Here is a 26,197-nt window from a genome sequence, read left to right on the forward strand (position 1 = left end):
AAAAAAAAAATTATTAGTGTTACTGGTCTGATAGTTGGAAGAGGTATGTGATTTACCCTAGGCTGAGGAAGCAAAGTTACTGGAAGGACTAGGACCATATAACCTGCCATTCCTCTACCACTATGCCACATGCCTATTCCCATCATCAAACAAACCAAGTTTATTAGTGCCCTCAGACTATGTAACTGCTGTTCTCTTTTCCTGCATTACAGGGGTGGCTCAGGTCTCAGCTCCGATGAAACTCCCTCGGAAAGGCTTTCACTGAATACTCAGTGGGAAAGTTACTCTGCCATCATGTTCTATTATACCATCCTATTATGACCATCATATTATTTTCCTATTTGTTGTGTTTCTCACATTTGAATGTTAAATTCCAAAGAATAGAAACCTTGAGACCTTCTCTTTATTATTCATAACTGCATTAGTAATCCTTTGTCAGGACTAGGCATATAATAGGTAAACAAATGAAGGATGGAATTTTAAAAATCACCAGAACAAGCACGGCACTGTGATGTATCCCTATAATCCCAGTAATTTGGGAAGCTGAGGCAGGTAGATTACAAATTCAAGGCCAGCTGGCAACTTAGTGAGATGTTATCTCAAAGTAAAATAAAAAAATTTAAAGGGCTGGGGATATAGCTAAGTAGTACAGTACGGAGGTTTAATCCCCAATACCACAAAATAAATAAACAAATAAACAAATAAAAGATAAATCAGAGCCAAGCCCAGTGGTGCACAACTATAATTCCCAGCAACTCTGGAGGCTAATAATAATAATAATAATAAATCAAACAATTAGGACCACAGCAGCTGTGGTGAGAATGTAGATCAGCCAAAATACTTACATATTGCCAAAGGGAATGTAAGTGACACAACCACTTTGGAAAATCAAATTTTCTTAAATTCTGAACATATGCATAACCTTTGGCCCAGCAATTTCAACAGAAATACATAATATCATCAAAAGACATGAACCAGGGCCAGGCACGCAGAGAAGCTTAGGAGGCTGAGGCAGGAGGATCATGAGTTCAAAGCCAGCCTTAGCAACTTAGTAAGGCCCTAAGCAACTCAGCAAAACTCTGTCTCTAAGTCAGAGGGGTGGGGATGTTCAGTGGTTAAATGCCCCGAGTTCAATGCCTGGTACCCCCCACCCAAAAAGTCAAGAACCAGAATATTCATAACAGCACTATACAGTGATGAAATTAAACCAACTACAACTATATAGACAACAAAATTACATGAAGCCAAGGAAATCAGACACCAAAGGTAAAAAAGTCCTGAAATCTGCTGATTTCCTTATGCTGCATCTTCAGAAGAACTCCCCATTATTTTAACTTTTCATTGAATTACATATAGAAAAGTGTATAAATGAGAAATACACAGTTCAATCAACTCATTGCTCTTTCTCACCTTCCACCTAAAACTTTATCTCACCTACCATCAGCATACAAATTTCTCAAGAAAAATGGTGAGTGGACTGGAGAGGCTGGTCTGACTTGGTTTAGAAAAGGCTTTGGTTTCTAAAGATATCAGACACAGATGTCAGATATTAGAAATGTGAAATATGCACACCACTCAGTCTAGGAGCCACATTCAAGGGAAACAGATAAAGGAGTTGCTATAAAAAATTTTGAGCCAGTATGGAAGATTGAGACAAAACTCGTTTTTTGTAGACTAGGGATTGAACACTTGGCCTTATGCATGCTAGGCAAGTGCTCTACCACTGAGACACACCCCTAACCCTTTTTAAATTTAGTTTGAGACAGGATCTCACTAAGTTGTGCAGGGTGGACTCCAGGTTGTGATCTGACTTTTTCAGTTCCCAAGTAGCTTGGATTACAAGTGTATGCCACAATGCACAGCCTGAGCCAAAACTATCTCATTTAATTCTTATGATAACCCTAGAAAAATATCAGTACACAGTAAGTGTTCAATAATAAATATTTCCTAAATTAAAGGTATATATGTTAGTATCAAGGTGAAAACTACTGTTCAATTTTATACAGGATAGCACAGCCTTAACTCAAGACTCTAAACATCCAGATTCCATGACTGTGCTCTTAAATGCTTCACTTTACAACACACAGGGATTGTAAAGTGAACTGCATAATGTCTATGAGAGCTTACTTCTGGTGGCTTATAACAGTAAGTCAGGCTTCCTAGTCATTGAGTAAGAAAAGGTCAACTGGCCTTCAATTCCCTCATTCACAAAACACAAGCAATAGAACCTTCCTTCCTTTTGGCTAATCTTATTTATTAAGTACCAATTGTGTGCCAGGCACTATTCTAAGATTATTAGTGAGAAAATGCAAAATTATAAATCCACTCTCTTACATTAATTTGTATTATTTTTAATATAACTTAATATTTTGGAACTCACAAGTCATACAAAATGTTGCAAATAAATTCCAGGGAATTCAGAAAACTTCTAAAGTTCACATCCGGCCGTCTATTACAGTTTTAAAAAGGTTGCAGAGAAACTTGTTAAACCACGTTCTCACAATGGGGAAATGCCATTGGCATTCAAAAACTAATACAGCAGAAAAAAGGATACCATTATTCATATTTTACAGACAACTAAAACCAGATCTAATCATTGCACTTTTTCTTTGAAGTACTGGGAATTGAACCCGAACATGCTTTACCACATCCATCCACCCTTTTTATTTTTTATTTTGAGAGAAGGTCTCACTAAATTGCTTGCGGCCTCATTAGGTTGCTGAGGCTGGCCTTGAACTTGTGATCCTCCCGCCTAAGCCTCCTGAGTTGCTGGGATTACAGTCTTAAAATACCGCATCCTGTTTAATCATTGCACTTTCACAAGTAGCCCGGATAAGGATCTCGCACCTCATTCAAGTCCACTACTTTTCCCAATTGTCACATTAAAAGGCCCTTCGGTTCCAGGCTGAATTCGAGGAAGCAGAAAGGGTGCCATTACACTTCTCTCCTGGAAAGAATGTGGATGGGAGCCTATAGTTAAAAGCTGCTCATCTAGAGAAATCTGGGTAGGAGCCTAGGCATCTTAGCCACGAAAAATGACCTAGACAAATCTCTGGAAGCAATCGCTACATAGGCAAAACGAGTAAATAGCATCTGATCTGTCTTCCCTGTAGCGCTTGCTACACTATGGCTCAAGAAGGAGATGATTCGAGGAAACGCAGATGGAAGTAAAGGCTCAGACCATTTCTGAGAGTCTGGGATAACTGAGGGTAGAATGCACACGCTTCTCAGGTGTGGGTTTCTGGCTTCCCCGCTGCAAATTCTTACTCCCTAGCAGAGCAAGAACCCTTTTAGGAAACGGGGCGTCGGAAACAGGGCCACTCCTAGCAGGATTAGAAAAGTGCCTGGGCACTGAATCGGCTTTCGGTGCATGTCTGATGAATGAATCAATGAGTGAGTCTGCAAAGAACAACACCCATAGTTCGAAGCTGAGGTCACTCACCTGTCCCCCAGGCCGCCACATTCACCGGGCGCTAAAGTTTCCTCGGGCTGGTCGTAAGCCTTCTGCTTCTCACCTCCCGTACTCTGGGAGCTCCGGGCTTTGCAGCAGCTCTGACCTGCCCCACCTGGATTCTTCCTTTACAGCCACAGGCTCCACGCGGTAGCCAAAGTTGGTCCTGGATTGGAATCGAAAGAAGCGCGAGAAAAGAAAATTTCGCGCCAAACGGCATGACCCCGCCCCCAGGCTATTGCCGTAGCTCGGCGTCAGTGAGCTCCGCCCACCTAAGGGGCGCATGACGAATATCCGCCAACGTGCCGCGGCCATCATTGATTCGATCGGCGCGCATTACACGGAAAAGTTTCATCAAGCAGCCGTTTCCGGTTCCGAGATCGTCGCCAAAGCAGTTTAAAGAGATTTCCTTCACCTTTCTCCGTCCCTTTCAATTTTTTTAAACCGGATGTGACGCATTAAAGGACCCGACGGAAATAGAACTAAACGCATTCTAAAATGGCGAACCGTACAGTAAAGGATGCGCATAGCATCCATGGAACCAACCCTCAATATTTAGTGGAGAAGATCATTCGGACACGAATCTATGAATCTAAGTACTGGAAAGAAGAGTGTTTTGGACTTACCGGTAAGCAAGAGCGCGCGGATCTCCTCTGGACTGTCTTGTGGCCCGTTTCTCCAGACTCGGTGCCAGTAGGACCAACTCTGGCGGTGGTACCAGAGAGGTGTATGTCAGTCATCCAGAAAAAGCGCCTGTTGTGTGTCTTGACTAGTCTTGAGCATTGAGGACACTAATGAATCTGATGGGATCTTATTATATTCTGAAATGCTTCTTAGTTGAGACGTTCCATTTTGACGATAGCCTCCTGGGTTACAAATAGTTTTAAACTCAAGGAGCCCAGATATAATTCTTTGCCATAACTCCCGCAGGTCTTAAACGAACATCCCCATGCCCAAAACCCATAGTCTTGACTGTCCTTAAATCTTCGTCAGTTCTAGTATTTCCATGATCGCGTCCTCTTGAGAGAAGTCTTCTAGGTGGTCTTCAAATCTTTTTTTTTTTTTTTTTTAATTCTGGCATTAAATCTTTGTACTGTGGCACTGGCTGTGGGCCTTGAGCAAGTAAGTCACTTAACCTTTCTTAGCCCTCATTTTTCTTACACGGAAATAGGGACAATGCTGGAACTTAATCGGTTTGTTGTAAAGATTAAATGAGCCAGGGGCTCATACCTTGTAGTCCCATTGACTCAGGGGGCTGAAGCAGGAAGATGGCAAGTTAGAGGCCAGCCTGGGCAACTAATTTAGCAAGACCATGCCTCAAAATCAAAGGAAAAAAAGACTGGGATAGAGCACTTGCCTAGCACGTGTGAGGCCTTGATTTGGATCCCCAGTACTGCTCCCCCCCACACACACACACAAAAAAAAGATTAAATGAGGTAATATGAAGTGCTTAGTAGAGTACCTGGCTTGTAGTAACCTTCAGTTTGTATTAACTGTTGTGATTATTATTACTATTACTAATGTGCACATTTATTTTAGTTTTTTTCATTTGTTGATGGTCACAACGCCTTTATTTTTATGTGGTGTTTAGAACCGAACCCAGTGCCTCACACTTGCTAGGCAAGCAATGGACCACTGAGCTACAACCCTAGACCCCTAATATTGAATTCTTGATGACTATGTAGAAGCTACAAACCTTGAACTATTTTCAACTCCAAGAAGAAAAACTTAAGGCCTAATATGTTGGGATGTCACTCTGATTATTTTTCTTTCTTTCTTTCTTTTCTTTTTTTTTTAGCTGAACTTGTAGTAGATAAAGCCATGGAGTTACGGTTTGTGGGTGGCGTCTATGGAGGAAACATAAAACCAACTCCCTTTTTGTGTTTAACCTTGAAGATGCTTCAGATTCAACCTGAAAAGGATATCATTGTAGAATTTATAAAAAATGAAGACTTCAAGTAAGTGCAATTTTGACTAACATAAAAGCTTCAATTTATATTCAAATTATATTCAATTTCAATTAAAAGGTTCAAAGTGAGGCTTTAGTTAAGTTGGGTGAACATGATGTTTCCCATTTGCATAGAGAGTTCCATTCTAGCTTTTTGCCCTGAATTTGTATTTTGCATGTTATATTAACCTTCTTTATTTTCTCAGTAAGCTCCCCATCACCCCTGCCAGTTTTGCACATTAACTGAATATTTCTTAAGCAGAACCGATTGCCTAATACATTGGGAGGTATAGATATTCAGGGGCAGAGAAAACAACATAGGGTGATAGTTAAGAGGTGTTGTATCTGGACTCCTATGCAGACTTTGTTACTCAGTAATTGTGACTTTGAAGACATTCCTTAATTTTCTAGGCTTTTTATAATCTGGAAAATGTGGTCAATAATACCTACTCATAGGGTTTATAGGAGAGTGATTTAAAGAAGATAGTACATGTATATCAACACAGTATCTGTTGCATGGTAAACAACTAAAAAATGTGAACTGTTCTTTATTATTACCTATCATAAAGGAATTTACAAACAAATGTACAATTCTGCTTCTCATAAAGAAATAGATGGATTTCAAATGTCTGTTAGTTATTTAAGATGTGAGTAAGAAATTAGATATATAGGTGATAGAAAAAAGGAAGAAATTTTACAAAACATTAACAACTAGAAAATAGCTAAATTTAGTTAGGCACTTGCTGTATGCTGTGTGCTGTGCTTAGCACTTTACTTGCATTTCTTATTTAATACACAAGTTAGTAAATTTGGTAGCATTGTCTCCATTTAATAAGGATTAAGAAAACAAATACCTTGTCCGTTGTCACAGAATTAGTAAATTATAAAATCAGAATTTCAACCCAGATGACTAACTTTTTTCCAGAATCCACTTTCCTGGCTATGTGTACTTACTCTGTTATTAAATTCAGTATCTTCTTTGATTCTCAGAATAAACCTATGAAAGTAACTAGATTTTACCCTTGTTTCACAGATGATATATCTGAGAAAGTTGAACAACATGTACCAAGTTTCCACATCTAGTTAATTGATAGAAAGGAAACTTGAATTCATGTCTCCATGTTTTAGAAGTGTTTGCTCTATACTACCTAATAATAGCTTTTTGTCTGCCAAAGAGAAGAAAGGACACACTTATACGATGCTATCATGAGAAAAGCCAGTTGTAAAACTTAGAAACTTCTTAGGTTGGCCTGTTGCTTCACTGTTATGTCTCTGTCAGGTATGTCCGCATGTTGGGGGCACTTTACATGAGACTGACAGGTACTGCAATTGATTGCTACAAGTACTTGGAGCCTTTGTACAATGACTATCGAAAAATCAAGAGCCAGAACAGAAATGGGGGTAAGTATGATGCCAAATCTCTAGACTGTTTTTTATATACACACACACACACACACACACACACACACACATTTTTTTTTTTTAGGTGTAGATTGACACAATACCTTTATTTTGTTTATTTACTTTTATGTGGTGCCGGCATTCTTAAAGGAGCTTTTATTTCACCAGTATTTCTATTCTTACATTGTTACATATTCTGAGTACTCCTCTTCATTACATTGTTATCTTCTTCTATCAGGTCTTTCATCTCTCTCATGGGGACTATTCATTCTATTAGCTTCCAGTTGGCCTTTCAGTCTGTCCCTGTCTGCCTCCCTTTCTGTCTGCATATTAAGCTAATCCCTGCTTTGCATCTTTTACTCCTTCCACATGTGCTCCATTTTACAAGATCTAGCTCCAGAATGGCTTTTCCATAAAAAAATTGCCCTAGCACTCCCAGATAAAGTAAGTTTTCCTTATAGTACATCTTCTCTAGAACTGTACTTCGAATGTAGTATATAGAGTAGGTATATTTTTTTATTTTTTAATATTTTGTTTAGTTGTCAATAGACATTTATTTATTGCTTGTTGTTATAGAATTAGTAAATTATAAAATCAGAATTTCAACCCAGATGACTAACTTTTTTCTAGAACCCACATTCCTGGCTATGTGTACTTATTTTGTTGTTAAATTCAGTATCTTCTATTCATATATCGTGCTGAGAATCGAACCCAGGGCCTCACATGTGCTAGGCAAGTGCTCTACCACTGAGCCACAACCCCAGCCCCAGTGTATTCTTACTTACATAAGAATCCTATTGGGAAACAATAAATATATACAAAGGGGCAACTCTATACCTTTTATAAAGAGATACTTTCTAAACTAAGGAAGGCTCTGGAGGGAAGCAAGCAAAACATTTTGTCACTAGTGTCATAACAAAAGATAGTAACATTTGCCTTTCTCTTCTACATGTATTAACAGTAGAAGTATAATTTGGTATAGGTTAAGTATCCCTTATCACAAACGACTCAAGACGAGAATGTTTGAGATTTCAGAGTTTCAGATTTTGGAACATTTGCATAAACTTTACCAATTGAACATTTCTAATCCGGAAATCTGAAATGTTCTAAAATCTGAAACATTTACATATCATATTTTGGATTTGGGGATTAAGGATGCCCAGTTTATATTATACTTTAAACTTTTATTAACTTATTAGTTTATTCATTGGACAAGTACCAGTGACATGGCAGGTGCTGTATTGTATACTAGAAATAACATGGTGAACAAGATGGACGTGGAATTGCCATTGTGGGGTTAATTTGCTTATATTTTGTTAAGACAGGATTTCTCAACCTGTGGATATTTTGGGCTAAATGATTCTTGCTATGGGGGTTGTCTTCTGCATTACAATATCCCTGGTCACTTCCCACTAGATGAAAGGAGCACTCCCTGTATGTAGGGTGATGGGGTTGTGCAAAATTACCTGTGATTGAGAACTATGGAACTGTACTATGGAAGATCTGAAAAGCTGTTACTTCATGTGGCAAATAAGATACATGTTCTATGTTTAGGAACATTGTGGGTTCATGAGAAATTAAATTTGAGTTGTATGATCTATTAAAATTAATATATTCAAGATCACACCTACATAATTCAAGACATCTTTCTTGCTAATTGTGACAACTTCATTTATCCTGTAAGCCCTTACTTCCAAATAGGCTTGGCACGTAGATAGCCTCATAAAATAAATATTATAATTCTTTTGGGGCTTTGTTTTTTCAATGTTGTTATCTGTATTGGTCAGCTTTTTATCTCAGTGACCAAAATACTTGATTTAAACAAAAGAAGAAAGATTTATTTTGAATCACAATTTCAGAGATTTCAGTCCATGGTCAGTGTGCTCTATTGCTTTGGTCCTGAGGAAAGACAGAACAGAACAGAAGGTTATGACAGAGGAAAGCTGCTCAGCTCATGATAGCCAGAAAGCAGAGAAAGAGTCTGTAGACAAGAAATATCCTTCCAGGGCACTCCACTAAATGAGCTACTTCTTCCAACTAGATTCTGTCTCCCAGTGAGTTCATTATCAGTGAATTAATCCACTGATGAGATCAGAGACCTCAGTCACTTCCCAAAAGCCCCACCTTTGAATGTTGCTGCATTGTGGACCAAGTCTTCAAACCATGAATCTTTAGGAAACACTTCATATCCAAACCATAACATTATCTAAATCTCTTTATTTCCAGTTTGCTTGAGCTAATGATTTTTTTTCTTTCAGAGTTTGAACTGATGCATGTTGATGAATTTATTGATGAATTGTTGCACAGTGAGAGAGTCTGTGATATCATTTTGCCCCGGCTACAGGTAAGAGACAGAAATCTGTTATCAGGGTCACCCTTCCCCTCTAAGATAGGCAGATAGACAGTCACACATACATATTAAAACACTGAAGCCCTGGGTTTGGGGGGTCCTCTTAATAAGATTTTATATCTATGAAAAAGAGGATAGGGAGTCAGAGGGAACAAAGTGTTTGAAAGGTGGTGCGTTAAAAGTTAGCATAGGGAAGTGTTCTTTAGAATGTCATATCAGGGATATTGTAGCCCAAGTAGTGATTTTTACACTTTGTGAGCAGCTTTTTTCAATTCATGTAAAAAGCCAGACTATAAAACAGATTAAAAGAGGGCTAGGGGATGGGAGTTGAGGCCTTAATTCCTTAAATTTCCCCCTTTCATCATCCTGCCACCTTGCTCTACTAATAGAAGATTAACTATGAACACCCTTCAGGATTGTGTTTTATGATTTTAAAACTACTTTCGCATATGATTTTAAAACTGCTTTTGCAAAATTCCGAGGGAAAATATGGTAGGTAACCTAAGGGAAAGAGAATGGGTAGAGAGATGACAGGAAGTTAGAAGATCTAACTTTAAGTTTCTTTGTTGTTATACCTGATTACTTATAGCACCTGGTCCTAGATTCTGTCTATAAAATGAAGAAAGTGCTCTTTAAACTTTGTTTTGCAGATATTGAAAAACCCCATATATTCTAACCCAGATAGTTCCTTTCTCCTCTAGGTTATAAATGGAGCTCGAGAAGGGAAACTTCCTTTGAAATAAGGCTTTTAAAGTGACTTGTTTGTAGTATGACTGACACACAATAAACTGTATTTTAAATTATAAAATTTGATAAGTTTTAATACGTGTATACCCACATGAAACTATTGCCACAATCAAGATAGTGAATCCCTTCCTTCCGCTCCTCTCACTTAGCCCTGTTGATGTGCTGTTGTAATAGATTACTTCATGTTTTGAAATGTAAAACATTTTTTCATTCAGCATAAATATCTTGAGATTCATCCATGTTATGCATGTGCATTGATTTGTTACATGTTATTGCTGAGTAGCACTCCATTGTGTATAGCCATTTACTTGTTCATGCATAATTAGGGAATACAAGGTCAATATACAAAAATCAATTGTAGGTCTATACACTGGCAATGAACAATTAGAATTTGAAATCTTATTAAAAAGACAACATTTATAGCAGCATAAAAATATAAAATAAGAATATTTTGTCAAAAGAGAAGACTTATACACTTTATACTACAAAATAGTTTAGCATTACTGAGAGCAATTAAACAAGACATAAATAAATGGAGAGAGATACAGATGTTCCTCAACTTGTGATAGGGTTACTCCCAATAAATCTATTTTAAGTTGAAAATGTATTTATTACACCTAACCTACTAAATATTCTAGCTTAGCATAACCTATTAGAACACTTACTTGTATAATGAGAGAGCACATTATACTATAGACTACCAATTGTTTACCGATGTGATCACATGACTGGGAGCTTTTGCTTACTGCCACAGCTCAGAATCAAGAAGTATGTACACCAGTGTCAGTTGTTTAAAAGTGAAAATATTTATTACATGCATTGGAAAAATTGTTTACAAATTGATGTTACCTGTTTATGTAGAGCTCTTTAGATGTAATAAAATAAAAGCCTTAAGTTAAAAAATGAAGGAGTATGTACTGCGATTCACTAGCTTGGTAATAGATGATAATTCAAAGTGCAGTGCCTACTGAGTGCATTTTACTTTCACACCATGATAAAGTAAGAAAAGTAAATTGGATACCATATGTATCACATTGATGTTATATCTTGTACAATAATTTAATATTGTCAGTTCTCCCAAATTTATTCAATGCAATCTCAATCAAAATCTTAGTAAACTTGTAGAACTTGACAAGCTAATTCAAAAATTTATATGAAGTACAAGGGACTTAGAATATCCAAAACAACTTTGAAAAAGAACTGAGGAGGGAAATTGAAATGTGACTTATAAATGTTAACATATTACCAAGAGGTGTGCTCTGGTATGTGCCTCTATGTGTCCTGATTAAAGTAACTCTTAAGCCTACCTTTTGTAGGGTAGGGGTATAGCTCAGTGGGTAGAGCACTTGCCTAGCATATGCCAGGTCCTGGGTTCAATGCCCAGTACCAAAAAAAAATTCTAGGACTATCTTTTGACCTGATTCTATTCTTCTCAAGCAAACTACAGCTTTTAACTTTTTTTTTCCCCCTTGGGATGAGGGTCTCAAAGATGTTGCCTAAGCTGGCCTTGAATTTGTAATCCTCCATTTCAGCCTCATAATCAGCTGGGATTATAGGTGTGCATCCACAGTAGCCCAGCTCCAGTTGAGTTTTTTTGGTTTGTTTCATTTGTTTTTGTTTTGTTTTGATACTGGGGACTGAACCACTTAACCACTGAGCCATGTCCCTAGCCCCCTTTTATTTATTTGAAACAGGGTCTCGCTAAATTACTTAGGGTCTGGCTAAGTTGCTTGATGCTGGCCTGGAACTTGCAATTCTTCTGCCTCAACCTCCAGAGTAACTGAGATTATAGGTGTGCACCATCATGCCCAGCTTCCTGATGAACTTTTGTTAGGTGCACCCTGACATTTGCAAGGAGTTGCTTTGAATTCTCATTCCACAAAACACAGACTCTAGAATTTTGATTGAAGATGAGTGAGAGCTAGATAGCATACAAATAATACTACTTATTCTACAGCTACCCATCTAAATCATCCAACATTCTTTATTTCCTTTGAATAAGAAAATGGTAAGGGGTCTTATCACTCAGTCAGTCCTGACTTACTTTGCCTCTCAGGTTCTTAGTCACTGCTAAGGCATATCCCAAAAGAAAATGGAACCAGGAGATGAACTGTTTGCTTAGGCCCAATTCAAAATGCATGAAGAATCTCAACAGCTTCCTGGATCTTGGGTCTGATGAACATTTGGTGTTATTATAAGGCTAGGCCTCTTCTTTTGGAAATAATACCCAACACAGTCTCAGCCATAAACTTATTGGCCCTTGGATTTTTTAAATTTAAGTTGTTGATGGACACAATACCTTTGTTTTATTTTTGTGCAGTGCTGAGGATTGACTTGGTGCCTCATGCATGCTAGGTAAGTGCTCTACCACTGAGTTACAATCCTAGACCCAGCCCTTGGATTTTATGTGTATATAAAGCTCACATATTTGGCTATACATATACTGATATTTTAGTGACAAAACAGTATAAGGTAAAAGAAAACAGAACCAATAGAAAATGAATTTGTTCTCCTCAGTTTTGTATTTATGATTGTAGGGTAACTTAAAAAGAGTATATAGACTCCAGATGTACTAAACTCCTTAGGAAAATCTGAACTGTCTGAGGTACAGTTACCATACTTTTCTGACAATTCAAGAAATGCAGTGTTGGGGCCTCAGGACAGAGAAGATGGCAGTGATCCCTTTTTTATGTTCTCTGTAGAAACGCTATGTGCTAGAGGAAGCTGAGCAACTGGAACCTCGAGTTAGTGCTCTAGAAGAGGACATGGATGATGTGGAGTCCAGTGAGGAGGAGGAAGAAGAAGATGAGAAGGTAAGGCTTACAAGAATTTAAGGGTTGGGAAAGGGTGGAAATGAGCTTTTTGTGTTTTGTTTTCAGGCTTCAATTTTTAACAAAAAAAGGAAATGCTTTATTTTAAAAGTATAAATCCTTGATTCATAGCTCTGCTATTTATTATAGGTGTAACCTTAATGTTCTTTTTTAAAATTTGTTTTTGATGCTGGGGATTGAACCCTGGCCTTGCACAGAATAAGGACATAATCTACCACTGAACTACGCTACCCACAGCCTCCTACTAGTGATATAAGCATGTGTAAATTACATAACCTTAGTTTTCTTAAAAACTGAAAGTGAGAATAGTAATCCTTTTTTCTCAAAATTGTTATGAGTATTCAATGAGTAGATTATATATATAAAGCTCTTAGTATTGGCGTATGTTAATTGCCTGATAAATGTACCTATTAAAATAAAAACTTGGGAGAGTTGAACCTATTCTAAGCAATAAGCCTAGTTTAGTGGAAAAGAGTGCCTATTGCAGTCATTCTTTCAATCATTTAAAATGCTGAAAAGCTGTTAAGAAGCAATCAGATAAATGATGATATCAATTCATAAAACTATTAGGCAGGATTTAATACTTTTAAACTCCACAATTTATTTTTTATAGACCATGTTTGTTAGTGTCTATAGATGTTTATTCTTTCATCCCTTTTGCATCTCTGACACTTTTTATTTATCTTCTTCCTTCCTGTGTAATTCTTAAGAATTTCTATTCGTATGGGTATTTTCCTAGCAAATTCTGGTTACCTGTAAATGATTATTTCACACTCATTCCTTTTTTTTTTTTTAAGGCATTCACAATTTTTTTTAATATTTATTTTTTAGTTTTCAGCCGACTCAACATCTTTGTTTGTATGTGGTGCTGAGGATCGAACCTGGGCACACGCATGCCAGGCGAGCGCGCTACCGCTTGAGCCATATCCCCAGCCCTCACTGTCATTCTTTAAAGATATTTTTTATTAGTACACAATCCTAGATTGACAGTTTTTTCCCACAGCACTTTTAAAATACTGTTCAATCCTCTGGCAACCATTATCAACTATGAGTGGTCTGCTTTCATTCTAATTAGTTTTTTTTTTTTTTTTTAAGAGTAATCTGTGATATTTTTCCTCCTGACAGCTTTAAGACCTTCTCTTTGTTATTTTGTAGTTTTATTATGATCTGACTCAAGTTTCCTTTTATTGATTACTTCATTTGGTGTTTGTTTTCATTTTGCTTTCCAGCTGTTTTTCATCAGCTCTAGAGTATTAAGGCCCTTGATCTTGTCTATTGTCTCTTCATTCTCTCTTTAAGGGGTTCCATTAGAAATATGTAAGTTCTTATTTGGTCCATCTTGTAACTGTTTCTATCTTATTTCAGTCATGTATTCTGCTTAATTTTTTCAGGTATTCTTCCCAGTTCACTTGTTTTTTCCTATACATCTCTTGTTAGTTGTTCTGATTGTGCCTTTAATTACTTATACATATCATACATAACTCATGTTTTCTACCTGATAATTCAGTGTCAGTCTTGGAGGTGTCTACTTCTGTCTGTTGTTACTGCTGACTCTCGGTCATAACATCTCACCTTCTCATATAATTGCTGATGTTTGGTGCTTAAACTTGATTGATGAGGTTGCTCTGGTGATAAACTGAAGGTGGAACTTTTTCCTCCAAAAATGATTTGCAGTCATTTTTGCAAATGGATAGGCATATGTTCTAAGAACGTCATTGTTCAATTTTATTATACAATCATTATCAGAGTATACTTACAGAAACTTAGATGGTATGGATCATTTGGCATAACTTTTTTTTTTTTAACAGTTCTAGGGATTCCACTCACAGCCTTGTGCATGCTAAGCAAGTGTTCTAGTACTGAGCTATGTCTTGAGCCTAAAATTAAATTTAATTAATTTTTTTTTCAGTACTAGGATTGAACCCAGGGCCTCACATATTCTAGACAAGTGCTCTACCACCACTGAGCTAGGTATAAACTTAGAAAATAGGCAGTAATTTAATATGCTGTGGAGAGCAGAATAGAAATGTGAACCCTGTCTTGTAGGTTAACTCCTATAAAGACATGTAACCTCTCTACGATTGTCTGCAAATTTAATATGTTCCAGTAAAAATAGCAAGTTTATAAGTGTTTCTATAATAACATTAATTGTGTGTTCTAAACCTTACATGTAATGTGTGTAGAAAATAAGTGCATGCAAAAATTATTAGGGTTTATAGGAAAAAGATTGAGTGCACTATCTCAGGAGATAATACATACAGTCCAGCTGACCACCTTGCTATGGCTAGAAGTTACTTCAATATTAAAAATACACAAAAAGCAGTAGAAAAAGTAGAAATGCTGGCTTATGTATTGAAACAGTCAGTGCAAATGGAAACATATCCCTGAGGCCCTAGGCTTCCTGTAAAGTAAGTGCAAATGGCAGGGCATTCTTCCACAAATTAAAAGCATTACAGGGCTGAGGTGCTCTTCTGTGGGAAATGATTCAAAAGTAGACATTCTTTTTTCTTTTTTTTTTTTAAAGAGAGAGTGAGAGAGGAGAGAGAGAGAGAGAGAGAATTTTTTTTTAATATTTATTTTTTAGTTCTCGGCGGACACAACATCTTTGTTGGTATGTGGTGCTGAGGATCGAACCCGGGCCGCACGCGTGCCAGGCGAGCGCGCTACCGCTTGAGCCACATCCCCAGCCCAACATTCTTTTTTCTTAATGGAAAATTTCAATGACATGCTAAAGTGTAGAAAATATACCTCCATATACTCATTACTCAGCTTTTAGCCATAATTAGTCATAACCAATTTTCTTTCCTCTGTGTTCCAACTCAGTTAACCCATACCTATTTTTTTGGAGTACATCACGAACATCATGAGTTCATACTATTTTAGAAAAGATAGAGGCTCCCATCTTAAGCAAAACCATGATACCATCCATCATCATTCCCTCTTGCAAATCAACAATATCATCAAGTATTGAAAGTTTGCATTTCCCCAGCTATCCTATATATATATATTTTTTTTATTTTTAGGTGGACACATATCTTTATTGTTTTTACGTGGTACTGAGAAATGAACCCAGTGCCTCAGGCATGCTAGGCCAGCATGCAACCACTTGAACATGCACATCCCCAGCCCCTTAGGTCCTGTGGTTTTTTTTTTTTTTTTTTTTTTTTCAGTTTTCGGTGGACACAACATCTTTATTTTATGTGGTGTTGAGAATCAAACCCAGCGTCTGACGCATGCCAGGAGAGTGCGTTACTGCTTGAGCCACATCCCCAGCCCCATCCTGTGTTTTTTTAAAATGCTTTTTTTTTTTAGTTGTAATTGGACACAATACCTTTATTTTATTTACTTACTGAGGTGCTGAGGATCAAACCCAACGCCTCGCACGTGCTAATGTAGTGCTCTACAACTGAGCCACAACCCTAGCCCTATCCTGTATTTTTTAATAGTTTAATTGAGTAAGTGTTCAGTGTCCATACATCATAGTTGTTTTTTTTTTTTAATTTTTTTTTTTAGTTGTTGATAGACCTTTTATTTATACACCATGTTGAGAATCAAGTCCTCTGCTTCACACGTGCCAGGCAACTGTGCCACCACTCAGCCCCAGCCCCATCCCCATCATAGTTGGTTTTTATGACTCTTAAAGTGTCTTTAAGTCTGTAAGTTCCATCGTACATTTTTGTGATATTATTATTATCAGATCATTTATCCTACACAAATTTACAGTCTGTTTTTCTGATTTTTATCTGTGATGTTACTAACATTTTCCTGTGCCCTTTGTGTCATTTCCATTAGTTATTAAATCTTGAGGGTTAATCAGATTTGGGGGGTTTTATCTCCTTTGAAGTGGAGCAGCACTATTTCATAAGCATAAAGTCTGTCTTGTTTCATTTTTTGTTTATTCTGAGAGAGAGGGTCTTGCTAAATTGCTACAGCTGGCCTCAAACATGCAGTCCGTCCTCCATCTTCAGTCTCCCAAGTCTCTGGAATTGTCTCACCTTTTTTGATGTTAGGATCAATGCCTAGATCCATTAGGTGTTGTAAAATGGTGATATATTCTAATTTTCAATTTTTTCAGCATTTTAACCTGAAATCCTCCTGTAAAGAAAACACCCCCAAATGAACATTTAGTTTTTCGTAGACAAGGCAAGATTAACTTTTCCTTTACCAGTTTAAAATAATGAATTTGGTTCTCCAGTGCCTTCCCTAGATGATGCTTTTTTGTCCTTGATAATATTTTGAGCTCCTGGATTTAAGCAGATGTGGTATTATCATTCATCACTATCTACATTAATGCTCAAATTTTCCCATCTTTGGCCCATAGAGGCTTCTTCAACTTAACTCCTGAGGTTTTATTAATACTTTCACAGAAGTCTTTTTTTGGGGGGTGGGGGTGATACTAGGGATTGAACCCAGGGATAGTCTACCACTGAACTACATCCCCAGCCCTTTTTCATTTTGTATTTGGAGACACAGTCTTGTTAATTTTCTGAGGCTGGCCTCAAACTTGTGATCATCCTGCCTCAGCATTCTGAGTTGCTGGGATTGTAGGCATGTACCACTGCACCTGGTTCACAGAAGTCTTTTATACATACCATCCTTGGTTTCTCACGTAACAAAACGTTCCAGTCACATTTTGTATACTATGCCCCAGACCTGGAATTAACCATTTCTCCCAGAAGTTCTTGGTTTTTTTTAATAGTAAATAGTATTCAGATACCGCAGTCTAGGCACTATAAGTGGTCATTGCTACCAGGTTAATTGGTGTTGCTAGGCCTTTACATTTGGCAGAACTAGAGGAATTTTTTTTTTTTTTTTAAGATTAAAATACTTTGTATTTAACATTGTTGGGGCTGGGGATGTGGCTCAAGCGGTAGCGCGCTATCCTGGCATGCGTGCGGCCCGGGTTCGATCCTCAGCACCACATACAAACAAAGATGTTGTGTCTGCCAAAAACTAAAAAATAAATATTAAAAAAAAAAACATTGTTGTTCTTATATCTCTGTTTTCTTGTATGTTGAAAATCCAACTTGTTAAAAGAAATACTTATTTCTTATTATACTCACACAGTCCCAGAATAATAATACTAACACTAGGAATAATAATAGGATTATTGAAAACTGTTTTCTGGTAGTTCTTTTTTGTCTTTAGGGTTTTCCCTGCAAGTAGTCAAATTATTGTGTTGTATAGTCACTTAGAGATAGACTTGGGACAGGATGGGAGGAAAGAAATAATCAGTTTTACTAAACAGCTGTCTGTAATAAGCCTGTGGCCATCACTTACCCATCTGTCTTGTTTCCAGTTGGAAAGAGTACCATCACCTGACCACCGCCGCAGAAGCTACAGAGACTTGGACAAGCCCCGTCGCTCTCCAACGTTGCGCTATAGGAGGAGTAGGAGTCGGTCTCCCAGAAGGTAAGGCTCTAGTCCTTGACCTTTTCAAGGGAGATTTTGAGAATTATACCCTAGGAGTTTAGATTGTAGGAAAAGAAAAATGCTAGTTTATGGAGAAATGTTTGCCTGATGTCTTAATGATCTATTACTACAAAATGATCACTCACAAAACCTCACTCACAGATAAAAAATGTTTCTTTAGTTCACAAGTATTTCTCAGTGATGTAAGTGGGGCTCATATATGCAGTATTTGGACTATAAATTATGTTTCTCACTTGTTTTTTGATCAGTTGTTTACTGATACAGGATAGACCTTAGCAAGGATGGCTAGGGCAACTTCTCTGTGTCTCATCCTCCAGCAGGCTAAGTTAGCTATGTTCTCAGTGACAATTGGAAAATTTAAGAGCAAACAAATTCATTCCTGCAGATATTCTTCCTGTATCTGCTTGTATCACATTTGCAAATATCCCATTGACAAAGCTAGAGTTAAGAGTGAGCAGGTACTACAAGTTACAAGACAAGACATGGATACAGAGAAAGGTAAAGAATATGAATCTGGGCCACTAGGTTCAATCCCTAGTACTTGCCCAAAAAAGAACCGGAGCTATTCTTGCACTCTACCAACATCCAGTACACTAACCTAAGCTCTCTTCCTCCTCTTTGTAGGCGGAGTCGATCTCCCAAAAGACGAAGGTAGGCTTTCAATCAATTTTGATGAAGGAGAGGGTTTGGGGAGGGGTTGTTGGTGTTGTGTGTATATTGTCAAATAGATCTGGTGGGTTGACCAGTCTTTTCAACAGCCCCTCACCCCGCCGAGAAAGGCATCGGAGCAAGAGTCCAAGACGTCACCGGAGCAGGTCCCGCGATCGACGACACAGATCTCGCTCCAAGTCTCCAGGTAATAGAACTTGGGCCTTGGTGTTGCTTGTCTTAAACTATGCCTCTTTGATTTCTTTGTTATGTCATACAATATAGGAATGCCTCACTGTTGCTTAACAGAAAAATAAATGGATGTTGAATTTGAAAATTAGGGTTCACATCTTGAGTCTTTGCTAATATGATAATAGGCTTCAGGTTTTTTTGTTTTGTGGCACTGGGGATTGAACCCAGGGGTTCTTTACCAGGGGTGCTTTACCAGAACTACATTCTTAGCCCTTTCTATTTTGAGACAAGGTCTCTTGTTAAGTTTCTGAAAGTGGCATGGAACCTGCCAAAGTTGGTCTCAAACTTGAGATCCTCCTGAGTCACTGGGGTTACAGGCATGCACCACTGCTCCTGGCCAGTTTCTCATATAGTAGAGGTAGAAACCCGACATGGTGTTTGTGAAATTAGCCATAAAGCTCTGAAGGTATATGAAGTGGTTTCATTAGTACTAATACACACACACACCAATTCAAAGAAGTATTATCAACAAGAGGGGTCCCTAGCATAAGCCAAAAGAGTGTTGAGCTAATGGGAAGAATTGGGGGAGATGAGGATACCAGTTTAAGAATAAAAGGATAGAGTCCGACTTATCCAATGACCTTTTCTTCTCCAGGTCACCACCGAAGTCACAGACATAGGAGCCATTCAAAATCTCCTGAAAGGTATGGGTAGAAAGTCCCAATTACAAATGAGCTAGACCTAAAATTTCCTTGTTTTGATGAGGATGATAAGAATTTCTCATTTTAAGACAAAGTAGGCCTTTTGCCCTCAGAATTACTAGGATTATACCTCTTTTACACTGTGGGTATTTCTTTGTAAGATTATGGCTTTGGATAACAAATGAGCTATGGTCTCAATAGACCTAGGTTTTAAAGTACCAACTTTTAAAAAAAAAATTATATATGACAGTGGAATGTATTACCACAATTCATATTACACATATAAAGCTCAATTTTTCACATCTCTGGTTGTATACAAAGTGTATTCACACCATTTGTGTCTTCATACACATACTTAGGGTAATGGTATCCATCTCATTCCACCATCTTTTTTTAACCCCCATGCCCTCTTCCTTTCCCTCTCACCCACTTTTGCCCTATCTAGAGTTCCGTCTAACCTTCCCATACTCCCCCTCCCAACCCCACTATGAATCAGGCTCCTTATATCAGAGAAAGCATTTGGCATTTGGTTTTGGAGGACTGGCTAACTTCACTTAAAGCATTATATTCTCCAACTTCATCCATTTACATGCAAATGCCATGATTCTTTTATTGCTGAGTAATATTCCATTGTGTATATATACCATATTTTCTTTATCCATTCATCTAGGTGGGTTCCACAGTTTAGCTACTGTGAATTGTGCTAAAGCACCAACTTTCACTTTCATTTGTTCAGCTGTTATTAGAAACCTATGTACTTTTAACCTCTGAAAGAGTTCATTTCTTCAATGATAAAACTGGATAATAATTCGCAACTCTGTTGCTCTGAGACACACAGACATACAGACTACACACACACAATTTAACCCACACATTTAATGACTATTAGGTGTCATCTCCATCCTTATCATTGTCAACCATATCATGGACTTTCTCACAAATCCTTCGCTGCTTAATTAATAATTTATATATATTGCCATTTCAGGTCTAAGAAAAGCCACAAGAAGAGCCGGAGAGGGAATGAGTAGTGAACTCAGCTTTTGATTATGAGGGTGTCTACTCATGTGGAAGAATTAAGATCTGTTTTCCAGGCAGCTTTAAGAGCAATTTAGTTTTTTCTTATCAAGTTTTTCTACCTTTTTTTTTTTTTCCTCTGGTATGAAAAAGGTGCTGAGTTTTGCCTCCTTTTTTGAACTGTAATCAATATCTTTGAGGGATGATGTTTCTTCATGTCAGTTTTTGACCCAACTAATAACTATAACTGTATTCAAACTTATGAGGCTAGGAAAGGATCTGGGGGTTGGGAATATGAATGAGAAAGGATCTGGCCACCTGATGAGCGACCCTTTTCTTTTTTGTTATTAAACCCGACATAGACATTTGCCCTTTTTTTGTTGTTGTTTAGTTTTTGGTTTGCTTGGTGGTTAGAACTGCTTTGAGAGTCCTGGGATATATACCTTTCCTTCTTTAATAAAGGAAAAATGATTGAAGGGCAGGGAATGAGGATAAATCAGTAAAAATATAGTAACTTTTCTCCCAGCAGTAGAAAGTGGTAGTAAACCTGAAAATTGACTGGTGAGCCGCACTTTTGCAGGATTAGAATGCATTCAGACAATACTTTATCTGGATCATTCAAGCCAGTTTCATCAAACAGTTCAACAGTAGCACTTGACACCCTTTATACAGCACATTCCTGTATAGTACCACTTTGTTGTTCCCCATAAGCCTTGAATTCCAGGTTCAGATCCTTAGCCTTTATTCTGCAAGTACTATTCAGTAGCAGTAGGTCTAAAAAATTGGAAAAGATCTGATGGAGAGCAAAGTAGTAACAATCATGGTTTTGACCCAAGTTGCTCAACAGTCGTACAATTAAAAAGTCAAGGGGCTAGGGTTGTGGCTCAATGGTAGTGTGCTTGCCTGGCATGTGTGAGGCATTGGGCTCAATTCTCAGCACCACATACAAATAAATAAAATAAAAACTAAAAAGTATTTTTAAAAGAAAGTACAGTAGGAAGACAGCTTTTTAGAAGGGTAGAGAATGAGGATAAATCAAGGTGATAATGAAAATGACGCATTCAAATTAACAAGTTTAATTTGAGGCAGTTATGGTGTGCAGTGTAACTACATAAATTCCAGATGGTTTAAAAATAGGGATACAGTTCAGCATAGTGATCTAGTCTACAACTGATGTTTATGTAATTGCAGAAGATGTAGATGAGATTGATTGCCCAGGGTGTGCATCTGTAGGTAAAAGATGAACAAACAACAGCACCATAGGCAACACCAACATTATTGACAAAGAATTACAAGTCACCTATATAAAACAAGTGAATTATTCACAAAGAAGAATTAGAAGAGAGTAAGTCAAAAAAGCTAAGAGTCTAAGGACACAGAAACAAAGTAAGGACTTCTAAATGTCCCCATTGGCCCTGATGGTCAACAGAGTATTAGAATCTCTGCTACAGAAGTTTAGAGGTTGGGGTTATAGCTCAATGGCAGAGCACTTGCCCCTCATGTGTGAGACACTGGATTTGATCCTCAGCACCATATAAAAATGTATATGCATCTACAACTAAAAAACAAAAGTTCTTTTTACCTGTACTTACCTGTCCTTATTTAATAAAGGAAAAATGATTAAATGACTTCCTACAGTTCTAGTACCAGGAGGAATTTTGAAGACCAGCTTGCCTTATAGGAACCAGCTTCCTGGAAAGTCATCTAGTCATAGGATAAACATTTCTGTTGCTCACTATTGATCTGAAGGACTTATACAGCAATATTAAAGCATCTTTTGATCTACTTGAGCTTTCATATTCTTAAGTGATTCCTTTCATGACAACACCTGAATGAAAGTTGTCCCCGAGAGCTGTTATGCCTTATGATACAACTACAAGCACCTCTACTTGAGGCTATTACAGACTCCTAGCAGTTATTTCTGTACTAAGGTAACGTAGGTGAAAAGGAAAGGCCCATGGACCAACCGAGTCATTATGAGTATATTATTAAATAAAAATTTAATACTAGCCATAAAGGTTGAGGCCAGGAGTATCATCCCTGGTCAACTTAGACCCTGTCCCAATATAATTTTTTAAGAAGGCTAATATACACACCCACATATTTTACTGGGGACACTCGTGTTTTTATACTAAAGTAAAACCCTCATACAAATTTTTAATAACAGAAACAAAAACCTCACCAAATGTAAATGTTAAACGCACAGTTATTTAGATATATGATGACTTTGGACCAAAATTGGGGCAGCATGACAACTTTATAGCACAGAGCAAGGCATCACTATTCTTTAATAAGAAAAAAAGAGATGTGAGCTGGATATGTTGAACATATCTTTCAAGATCATTTTGATAAATCAGAATTGTAGTGTTGAAATTTTTTTGCTACAATCTATATTAAATGTATTTCACAACTTACCTTTTGTACATATGTATACTTTGTACTGAAACAAATTTTAGGAAAGAATTCTTACTCCTTACGCAAAATGCATGTTCAGCATCACTTTCTACAATTTGAAATAGTGTCTTAAATACTACTGGGCACAAGGACTTCTTAATGCTAAGAAATGAAGCAAGATGGGTTCCCAGGGACAAAGGAAATAATGGCTGGTGAGAAGGTTTCAATTTAACAACCCAACTTCAAGCCCATTCCACTAATCTTTCCTGTTATTCAGTAAATATGCATTGATCAAGAAAGAATGATCACAGATGGCTGTCACTCCCTCAAGAAGGTTAAAAGTAAAATTTCCACACACAATGTATACACTGAAATCATAGTAACTCTGGAGGCTGAGGCAAGAGGATCCCACGTTGGAGGCCAGACTGAGCAACTTGGAGAAAAACTGTCTCTAAAAAATAAAGAAGACTGGGGGTGGGGGGATTGTGGCTCAGTGTTAAGAGTATATCTGGGTTCAATTCCCTAGTACAAAAAAAAAGTATATAGGCTCAAAAAAAAGAAAAAGATTAAAACAAATGGAAAATAAGATGTGTGGAGCTTTAAAAAGTTAAAATTTTATAAATAGAAATGAAAGTCTCATTGCACACCACAAAATACAGTTGGATGCATTGGTGCATGCCTTTGATCTGAACTACTCTGAAGCAAGAGAAATCACTTGAAGCCAGCCTGCGCAACAGCAAGAGCCTGTCTCTAAAAAATAAAACAAGGCATAGAGAAAACAAAGGAAATAAAAACTGGAAAAGAAAGCTATCAAAATAATACCGAAAATATACAAAAGGAACCCTAGCATTCTCAAATATCCTAATGAATTAAAAAAGACAAGAAATTATGTTAGGATCTAAGCTGAGAAATCAAATAACAGGGATGATGCAAGATGGTCTGAGCTCATGTAACAAACTTATGGAATGCAGTAAAGCAGAAGGCTCCAAAGTTAGAAAAATTTTGTGTCAAGAATTTCATATTTTGCCAAAACTTCCTTAAACTATAAAGTCAATATGCTGGGTGTTGTGGAATATGCCTGTAATCCCAGGCTAAGGTAGGATTACAAATTTGAGGAAACCTCAGCAACTTAGACCCTGTTTCCAAAAACAAAACAAATTTTTTTACTTCTTTTTTTTTTTTTTAAAGTAAAAGAGGACTAGAGATATAGCTCAGTGGTAAAGCACCCTTATGTTCAATCCCCAGTACCCACCCCCCAAAAAATTTAGGGAATAAATATTCTCAAGTATGTAATGAAAGTATACAGTGGTGAACTTTTGGAGAAAAAAAGCCTGATAATAAAATTTAACCAAATAAGAAGAGAAGGCTATAAAAGGAGTAGTAATAAACATTTTAGAAACTTTTAAACAAAAGAAATGATTATAAGGTTCAAATTAATATGAACATGGTCCTATGTAGAAATAATAAACAGAAGTAAAGAAACTCAAGTTTGTTGGTTTCATCTATCATATAGGACTGGTGGTGCACACCTGTAATCCCAGTAGCTGAGGTAGGAGGATCTCAAGTTCAAAGCCAGCCTCAACAATAGCAAGGCACTAAGCAATTCAGTGAGACCCTGTCTCTAAATAAAATGCAAAATAGGGCTGGGATGTGGCTCAGTGGTTGAGTGCCCCTGAGTACCCTCAACTCCCAAAAAGAAAACACCAGCCTCTTCACTGTTTTCCATAATTGTCCTTAATTTTAAGAGGAATCTTTTAGAATTAAACTCTTATGGGGAGGAGGGGTTTAGCTGAACATTTCTTCAGTTTCATATTTGTTTTCATTCTATTGAATTCAGGTGAAATTAATTTGCTGTGTTTGTTAAATATGATATATAAGCCTACTTTTGTAAAATAGTACATATCTCTGAGATGGCTAGAATGAATGAAGCTTACAAGGTACTAATACTTATTTCTGTTTGATGGACTTTTGAGTGATTTGTATACTTTGTACTTTTATATAATGCTATTTTTCCTCAATAAACACATTAAATTTTTTTTACAAGGAAAAAATAACAGCAATTTAAAGGTTTTTTTTATAAGCATAACTAATACATTTATACTTTGTTGGTTGCTACTGCAAATTGGTAACCACTCTTTTGGGAGGGCAGTTGGACAATATGTAGCAGAATACTTTAGAACTTTCATCCTTTTACTCAGGTCAACCTAACAATAAATGTACATGTAAATAACTTTATCCTATCATTGTTTTACATACATTTTATATATACGAGAAAAGCTAGAAACAGCAAAAAATGTATCTGAAGAAGACTGGACAAATAAATTATACATTGTATCATTTATGTATTTTTGAATAATCATAATAGCAAGGGAAAATTTAACCTTCATGTCAAATAATATAAAATATTTCACAGCAATATGAACTCAATAGTTGTATGTGTGTTCTCTCTGGATAACTTAGCTCAGTTGCTCTTCTATGAGAATTTGAATTCATAATCAACTTTGCAAACTTATAAAACCGAGTTACTGTTGGATAAATAATAAATTAGAATTGTCTGTTTTTCAACTTGGACATTTTGCCAGTTATTGTACACTGGCAGTTACTGAAAGAGGAAAAGCAAGATACTGAAAATTAGTTAATTCTGTAAGTAAAACCAAGGTTATTAACCAGGTTATCGATTAATAACTTTTGCCTTATAGTATACTGCCTTCAGGAAGGAAAGCTAAACTGGGGGGGCATTCTGTGGTATAGATTTTGTTGTTTTTTTCAATGAAAATTTCAGATATATACAAAAGTACGGAGAACATTAAAATGAATACCCATGTACACTTCATCGTCTGTTCTCCAAGACTGGAGGAAGATGAAATATTTGAACATTAATTTTCAAGGAAACCTTGATACTTTAAAGTCACATTTTCAGTGATGAAATAGAGAAGGTACCTGTAGCCATCATCTTCATAGGGTTATGAAAAATCCAAAAGAATAAGGGATTTTTCATGAAAAGATCCTAAGATGTGTATATCTGATTTAGAATACTCACTAAAAGTAAAACAGACCTTTGAATTCCTGTTATAGATCCATCATCTT

At 37.0% G+C, this 26,197-nt stretch overlaps 1 protein-coding gene across 2 annotated transcripts; it reads left to right on the forward strand.

The window, feature by feature from the left end:
* The first annotated feature begins 3,787 nt into the window (after positions 1-3,787).
* Prpf38a (pre-mRNA processing factor 38A) lies at positions 3,788-25,444 on the forward strand. Of its 2 annotated transcripts, none has more exons than XM_026382621.2 (10): positions 3,788-4,079; positions 5,250-5,409; positions 6,679-6,800; positions 9,059-9,144; positions 12,600-12,710; positions 18,028-18,140; positions 18,786-18,812; positions 18,908-19,017; positions 19,657-19,705; positions 20,688-25,444. In XM_026382621.2, the coding sequence occupies exons 1-10, from the start codon at positions 3,950-3,952 to the stop codon at positions 20,728-20,730; spliced, it is 951 nt and encodes a 316-aa protein (XP_026238406.1). In that variant the 5' UTR covers positions 3,788-3,949; the 3' UTR covers positions 20,731-25,444. The 2 variants fall into 2 exon arrangements, with proteins under 2 accessions (XP_026238406.1, XP_026238410.1); XM_026382625.2 differs by having other exon boundaries at positions 18,920-19,017.
* Positions 25,445-26,197: the final 753 nt, after the last annotated feature.

The sequence above is a fragment of the Urocitellus parryii genome, chromosome 11, assembly GCF_045843805.1.
Source record: "Urocitellus parryii isolate mUroPar1 chromosome 11, mUroPar1.hap1, whole genome shotgun sequence".
NCBI lineage: Eukaryota > Metazoa > Chordata > Mammalia > Rodentia > Sciuridae > Urocitellus > Urocitellus parryii.

What these genes read in the sequence shown, in the direction of transcription:
- Prpf38a (XM_026382621.2), top strand. Translation starts at nt 3,950, where the DNA reads ATGGCGAACCGTACAGTAAAGGATGCGCATAGCATCCATGGAACCAAC. An exon ending in GAGCCAGAACAGAAATGGGG is followed by an intron (nt 6,801 to 9,058) that starts GTAAGTATGATG and finishes TTTTTCTTTCAG; the next exon opens with AGTTTGAACTGATGCATGTT. An exon ending in AGGAAGAAGAAGATGAGAAG is followed by an intron (nt 12,711 to 18,027) that starts GTAAGGCTTACA and finishes TCTTGTTTCCAG; the next exon opens with TTGGAAAGAGTACCATCACC.